This window comes from Hibiscus syriacus, unplaced genomic scaffold (assembly GCF_006381635.1).
Source record: "Hibiscus syriacus cultivar Baekdansim isolate YM2019G1 unplaced genomic scaffold, ASM638163v2 tig00112738_pilon, whole genome shotgun sequence".
In the NCBI taxonomy this organism is placed as follows: domain Eukaryota; kingdom Viridiplantae; phylum Streptophyta; class Magnoliopsida; order Malvales; family Malvaceae; genus Hibiscus; species Hibiscus syriacus.
This window is the reverse complement of record NW_024063392.1, coordinates 5863875-5871830: the sequence shown is the minus strand read 5'-3', so window position 1 is coordinate 5871830 and position 7956 is coordinate 5863875. Positions and strand designations below refer to the sequence as shown.

The 7956-nt window shown below is 35.3% G+C and overlaps 1 protein-coding gene and 1 pseudogene across 1 annotated transcript; one reads left to right on the top strand and one right to left on the bottom strand.

Annotated features, from left to right (window-relative positions):
• The first annotated feature begins 2194 nt into the window (after positions 1–2194).
• LOC120183079 lies at positions 2195–3383 on the top strand (annotated as a pseudogene).
• A 1038-nt stretch (positions 3384–4421) lies between these two features.
• LOC120183000 (U1 small nuclear ribonucleoprotein C-like) lies at positions 4422–7231 on the bottom strand. The gene is made up of 7 exons (XM_039187806.1): positions 7070–7231; positions 6919–6961; positions 6610–6651; positions 6282–6519; positions 5715–6012; positions 5143–5446; positions 4422–4874 (listed from the first exon to the last, which is right to left on the bottom strand). Exons 1-5 carry the CDS (start codon positions 7075–7077, stop codon positions 5750–5752), a joined length of 594 nt encoding a protein of 197 aa, XP_039043737.1. The 5' UTR covers positions 7078–7231; the 3' UTR covers positions 4422–4874; positions 5143–5446; positions 5715–5749.
• Positions 7232–7956: the final 725 nt, after the last annotated feature.

The following is a 7956-nucleotide window of genomic DNA, read 5'->3' as shown; positions in this document are numbered from 1 at the left end:
TTTAAAAGATTGTTTTTAGGTATTTGACCTACCTAACCCAAAAAGGTCAATGACGACTCCCAAAATATTTTTTAAATCAAAATTATTTATTTATTCATTTTATTTTTCCGGCTAAGTAAAAATTTCGTGCCATGACGAAAATCGGTTACGACAGAGATGATGTAGGAGCAAATTACTTTTCGCCACTGATACAAAGAAATCTAATGTATGAAGATTTTAGAACTCCACCCACTCGCATGGTATTCGTTCCTTTTTCCCTTATGTCGAAGATTTTATAAAGAATGCCTCATCTCCCCATAAAAAAAAAATCCTGTCCTTATTACATTATAATCACTTTATAATAATCCACCATAACGGGGACTCGTATCATATTTATTTTCCTGCATATAATACAAGGCTCTCCTGTCAGGAGTCGGGACAAAAAAAGGTTTCCTTTTCTCCTGTTTGTAATTCTTATTCTTGTATATCCAATTTAAACTTCAATTATCATATTACTCTCCAAATTTCTTTTTTATTAATAAAAATAATTATGAGATAATATTTATTTTAAAAAATAATTATTTAAAAATGAATACTCAAACATTCTTACTAACGATATATTTGAATACAAAACTTTTAAAAATAATAATCATCCATTTATATTTTAGAATCGCTTGGGTTATACGAAAATTTCAAAATGTATTTTAATAATATTTGCACACTTACTCTGAGATATAAGTGTTAAAGAAAAAAAACGCTGAGAGTTGCGTAAATATTAAAATATCCACGCACACACACACACTTACTCTGGGATAAATTGTCGTGATCATATATACAGGCACTTACTGTGGACATTCATCTATAAAAGAAGAGAATTACATATTATTAAAAGGGTAAATTAGATTGTTATTTATTGAACTTTATATTATCTTCTATTTTATTTATCGTACTTTTAATTTTTTTTTAATTTGTTTATTGTACTTTACAAATTGAATCATTTTTCTCACTCTGACGTTAACTTTTTAACGATATTATGACATGACAAAAACATCAAAACGACGTCGTTTTAAAAAACTCAAATATACACCAAAATAGCATCGTTTCGAATCCTCTTATTTCCCCTCATTTTCTCTCTACTTTACAAATAAGGTGATTGATTGTCGCCGTCAATCACCACGTCATTTTTCATTCTGGTCATCGTCTACCATCATTGATGGTGGTCGTTCGGTCTCAAAATTCATGGGTCGATTCATCTCAACCCCTAAGTCCGAATATGGTGGTTGTTTCACCGGAAAATATCCCAAAATCCGTGAATCTCGACTGAAACGTTTCGACTTTCTAGCTTTCAATCTCCAATTCATGGACTTCAGATCAAATTCCGACAAAATGGAGGTCAGATTGGAACTCAAAGTGTCGAGGCGGAGCGACCCATGAAATTTGAGACCAAACAGTCACCATCTACAACTATCGACAGTGGCCACAGTGGTATCAATCACCTTCTATTTTTATTTTATAGTTGAGTGAGTAAAATAGGAAAGAGCGTAAAGTTTAGTGAAGAACAATGTAAGTTACCATTTATATTTTCAATTATTTTATGTTAAATAATAAAAAAAATAGCACGCCGTCACAACGTCAGAGAGATAATAACAGAGTAAGCAAAATGATTCAATCTGTAAAGTTTAGTGAGTAAATTAGAAGAATTAAAAGTACGATGAATAAAATATAAAAGGGGTGAAGAATGATATAATTTACTCTTATCAAAATTATTGAGGATACTCCTTATTAAAAAGCCCAAGAAAGGCTGAAGGCCTAAAACATTAGAAAACAAATTGGGTTGTAAGTCACCGAAACGACATTTTTAAGCTTCAGCCATGAGTGAAAATTTCCACAGTTATGGAAAATTTTCTAATCATAAGCCCGTGTGCGTACGCTACTCATAATTACTAGGGTGGCTCGTTGAGTCCCAACTTGATGAAAAAAAAAAAAGCTGCAAAGAGACAAAAACATGGACGCTCTCATTTTCCTACAACCTTAAAACCCAACCAAATTCTGCCACAGATTTCTTTCCATATAAAACAATCTTTTCACCCGACACTTAAATTTCAGGATGTGCAAGGAGATGGGAATTTCACGAGGGTGGTGGTGGTTTCATACTAATCACAATGCCTGAAACCCCTCTCCATGGCTTCAATCCACCCTGTCTGGTAAAACCAGGATGTGCAAGGAGATGGGAACTTCACGAAGGTGGTGGTGGTTTCATACTCATCACAATGCCTCAAACCCCTCTCCATGACTTCAATCCACCTTGTCTAGTAAAACCCATCTCTCTTTTATTTATTACCATCTTTCATGGCGTATGTTTCAATCACAACTTAGCTTTTGTTTGTTCTTTTCGTTTAGCTTAAATAATGTGGAACTGGTTTAAACATATCAATGGCAGAGTTGGATAAGAAGACGATAGCAATGCTAATAACTGAGCAAGATGGAGATTCCTTTGCACAACGTGCATAAATGTATTGCAAGAATCAAGCCAAGTTGATTACCTTGGTCGAAGATCTCTATCAATCTCACCATCGAGTTATGTCCTACTGTGGAACTCGGCTCATAACAACATTGAGATTTCCATTTTCTTTCATGAAGTACATGAACATCGCAGATCATGAGACCTATGATCGGTGCTCTGATATTGTGGATTCTAAAGATTATGTTGAATCTGAAATCGACAACCTCGAATATGAATACGATATGGATATATCAATAAAAGGAGATTTTGGAAATGAAGATGAAACCTACCTAGATGATCCAAGGGAGGCGATGAAGTTAAGGGAATAAGTGGAGAGATTGAAGGAAAAAAAGTAAGAATCTGAAGGCTAACTTGTGGCACAAGGATGAAGATCTCTATCAATCTCACCATTCACTTGTTCAGCAGTACGATCGTTTTATCTGACTGTGGAACTCGGCTCATGACAACATTGAGATTGCCATTTTCTTCCATGAAGTACATGAACATCTTAGATCATGAAACCTATGATCGGTGCTCCGATACTATGGATTCTAAAGACTATGCTGAATCCGAAATCGACGACCTCGAACATGAATACGATATGGATATATCAATAAAAGGAGATGTTGGAAATGAAGATGAAACTTACCTAGATGTTCCAAGGGAGGCGATGAAGTTAAGGGAAGAAGTAGAGAGATTGAAGGAAGAGAATAAGAATCTGAAGGCTGACTTGTTGCACAAGGATGAAGAAAAGAGAGAGGTGATTAGACAGCTGGGTTTGGCAATCGAAGTGCTAAAGTATGAGAATGTGGAGCTCAAGAAGAGATTTGTGAAGAAATCAACAAGTATATGGAGCAAGCAAATCAAAGGGGGCCTTTTGGGGATGTCCCTCACTGTATAGTTTTTAGTTTAGGATTAAATTAGGTAGGAATACACCATTTTGATAGTGTACCAAATACGATCATACAACATTTTGATAATGTACAAATAATATACCAAGTAGAACATATATAGGTGAATGTGTACCTATGTACATATGGACGCATGCATCTATATCTGAATCACTGAATGTACGCATCAAAAGATTAAAGATGGATGCATGATATGAACTCTTCAAGCCAAACCAAGGTTGTTTTCTCAGTAATCCGACAGAAATGCTAGTACACACAAGGGCACAACTATAACATGGACTAAGCCACCTTATATTTCCCACTGAATTCTGTTCATTGAAATCAACATATAAGCTATGGAAACATTGGCATGTCAAACTTATCTCAATTGTAATTTTAGATTCAGGTTTTCCTTTAAGCCTCACCTTTGCCAGCCAAGATGATCAAACTGAATTTGCAATTTTCTGACATTTATGTCCAAAGACATCCATCAAACTCTTAAGTCATCTCTAAATTTGGAACTGGAGCTTTGCACTATTATCTGGTTGTCTCCAAGGGAATCAAGATAATAGTTCATCTGTAAGACTTGAATGCTTGTCCAACAACCTGAAAAAAAGTGCGGCTGCCTTGAGAACCTAAGAACAAATTTTAAAAAATAAGTTCATGTTTATCACACTCATTTGTATCAAGAACTCACCTGAGTCCAGCTAACATAGGCCCCCATTACATGATAAAACATAGTTGTATAAGTAAAAATCATCAGCTAGTAATATTTTATTTCCTTGCACAAAGAAGAACAGGAGAAGCTCCAGACCTATAGAAATAACAGCAACTTTTAACTGCCATACAATCAAAATATAACCCAAATTCTGTTGAATTGAAGAAGTGATGGAAATACAATACTACCTTCCATTCAGCATCGAACAACTTGATGCAATTTACAAAGTAGGCAACAACAGAAAAGCTGAATCAAAAATCATCATCAGAATCAGAGAAATTCCAGTTGGCTCATGTTACCAGTAAAAAAATACATGGTCTAGGGAAAAATTACCAAAGACATGAAATATTCCATTCATTAAGTCTAGTTACAAAGCTACAAGGTAGGATCCCTCATTATGAGAATAGTGCAATAATATAAAGAAAATAAAAACAAACATGATAGTATGATACAGAATGACCCATAATATTATTATTTTATCAAATTATTAGATATTCCATATGCTACAAGTCTAACAGACAAGCTCCCCTTCCAAAAAAAACTCATGTTCAATAGCATGCATGGGCTTAGTTAAACTATTACTAATAGGCAGAGCATGAGAGTTTAACTAGATTAATTATTAGCTCCAGAAGGTTGTGAATTGGCATTGGCATTGTCAAATCCTCCACTTGTTGGGGTTGCAGGACCCGTCACATTTGAAGGCACAACAATGGAGGGTGGTCCGTCAGAAGAAGTGGGTGTTGTTGCAGTTCCAGGAACAGCATTCCTGGAACAGGAACATAACCTGGCAATGTCACCAATAAAGGGGGAAAATCAATTTAATCGCATGCGAGCACTTGAGATCTAGAGTCAAAAAGCCAATGACTTGATTGGAAAGAAGATGGTATAAATCAAATAAGGTATGCTACATAAAATTTCAGCTTTATGGTAACATAGAGAAGTATGCAAAAGAAAATTCACCATGTTCACTATCACCGCATAAATTCATGATTGAACATCCAAACCTCAAACTAACAACAGTGATGATGATGCAGATATGTGCTGAATCTTACCAGGAGCACCTGGAGCTGATCTTGGCAGAACTAGATTAATTATTAGCTCCAGAAGGTTGTGAATTGGCATTGGCATTGGCATTGTCAAATCCTCCACTTGTTTGGGTTGCAAGACCCGTCACATGTGAAGGCACAACAATGGAGGGTGGTCCGTTAGAAGAAGTGGGTGTTGTTGCAGTTCCAGGATTTGTTGTTGGTGGAGCCAGTGTAGGAGGCCGTGGAAGGCCATTTACTTGACCAGGCAAAGCAGCACCAGGTGGTGCCACCATTGGTGGCAACAGCATTCCTGGAACAGGAACATAACCTGGCAATGTCACCAATAAAGGGGAAAAATCAATTTCATCGCATGCGAGCACTTGAGATCTAGAGTCAAAAAGCCAATGACTTGATTGGAAAGAAGATGGTATAAATCAAATAAGGTATGCTACATAAAATTTCAGCTTTATGGTAACATAAAGAAGTATGCAAAAGAAAATTCACCATGTTCACTATCACCGCATAAATTCATGACTGAACATCCAAACCTCAAACTAACAACAGTGATGATGATGCAGATATGTGCTGAATCTTACCAGGAGCACCTGGAGCTGGTCTTGGCAGAACTAGATTAATTATTAGCTCCAGAAGGTTGTGAATTGGCATTGGCATTGTCAAATCCTCCACTTGTTTGGGTTGCCGGACCCGTCACTTGTGAAGGCACAACAATGGAGGGTGGTCCGTTAGAAGAAGTGGGTGTTGTTGCAGTTCCAGGATTTTTTGTTGGTGGAGCCAGTGTAGGAGGCCGTGGAAGGCCATTTATTTGACCAGGCAAAGGAGCACCAGGTGGTGCCACCATTGGTGGTAACAGCATTCCTGGAACAGGAACATAACCTGGCAATGTCACCAATAAAAGGGAAAAAATCAATTTCATCGCATGCGAGCACTTGAGATCTAGAGTCAAAAAGCCAATGACTTGATTGGAAAGAAGATGGTATAAATCAAATAGGGTATGCTACATAATATTTCAGGTTTATGGTAACATAAAGAAGTACGCAAAAGAAAATTCACCATGTTCACTATCACCGCATAAATTCATGACTGAACATCCAAACCTCAAACTAAGAACAGTGATGATGATGCAGATATGTGCTGAATCTTACCAGGAGCACCTGGAGCTGGTCTTGGAAGAACAGGGAGCCTCATTCTTGGGATCAATGGTTGCATAACAGGTGTTGGAAGAATGGGAAGTCGAGGCCTCTGAGCCATTAGATGTTGATTAAAAGAAGCTCCAACCTGCTGGAAAGTTGCCGCTTGGCCAAGATGTTCCTTGATCCTCTGATCAATTAAGCTCTGGGTCTGTTGCTCCTCAAATTGCTGATAGTAAATTCTAACATTTGCCTAAAGTTGCACAAAAAATGAGGAAAAAAAATTATAACTCGCAATCATAGATAAACTACATGAAATTCAAAGAAAATTCTCTACAATTACCTTGTGCTTGTAACCTGCATTATGTTGTTTTCTAACTGATGGCTGAAATTTAAACCCAAACAAAATTGTCAGCATTTGTTATAAACTCAACAGCCAAACTAATAGACCATAATTTTAGGATTTTATTTATATTTTCAAGTGATAATATGTTTTTTGTTCCCCTGAAATTTTATAAATTCACGCTATCCTAAAATTTTTTAAGTTCATCACCTAAAATAAAATTCAGCTTCCATCCATGCATATATGAAAGAATTAAAGTAAACACGAACAGATTAAAAAAAGAAGACAGAACAGGGTCAGAGAACTCACAGAGTCGTGCGTCAAATAAGTGTCGCAATAATCACAATAGTAACTTCAAATTCAAGTCCAAGTAAACATATTAATAAATGTGAATGGAAAAGAACTGCAACCGATTATGTTAATTTCTTTTAGAATTGAATAGATTGGTAAAGATCATTACCGTGGCATGGCTGAGAAACACAGAACCGAATCACATTGCAGATCGTGAAACCCTAGGGAGAGCGCGCCAGACAGCAGTGTAGAGCCAATAAAAACCCTAGCTCAAAGACGAGGAAAAGGCCGGGAAATTGGAATTTTGACTGTGATCTGTAAATTATGATATGTCACCGTAAGTTGCTTTTTAACTCTAATCGGGCATAACTGAAATTTTTTAATAATAAATATTAGATTACTTAAGAAATATTTTGTAGATACTATAATCTACAGGAAAAAGGTTACATGATGCTCTCATACTTAAAAAAAATATGGTGTTCCAACTTTTTTTTATTCAATGTTAAAACACAGAAAAAAAAATTCAATGTGATCTTTTGACCAATGATTTTTATCGTTGATCGTTACAATGCTGATATGATAGTTCATGATGCTAATGTAACAATCTACAATGGTTGAAAACATGGTAGTCGACAATTTGAAATTATCGAGTATTTATAATGAAAATACCCAAATTTTCGGGTTGGATACATGACCCGTTATTTTTTACAGGTTTCCAGATCGGGCTTGGATCATAAAATAATGCTTAATCGGGTGCTCGTCGACCCGATATTCTTTCTTATATATTTTTTATTTTATTTATATTAAATTTTTTATTCCTAATTCTCAAATTATTTCACCCTAACATTTTAAATTCTCTAATTTCTTAATTTCATAAATTATTTCCTCATAACCTTCTAAATTATTAATTTCTTAAATTGTTTCACTTTTGCAATTAAAATTATTTGTCAAATTATTTCTTTTTAACTTTAAAATATTTTAAATTTAATTGCATTTCTTCAATTTTATTTTTAATAAATTTTATCTTTTAATAATATAATTTAAAATTTAAAATTT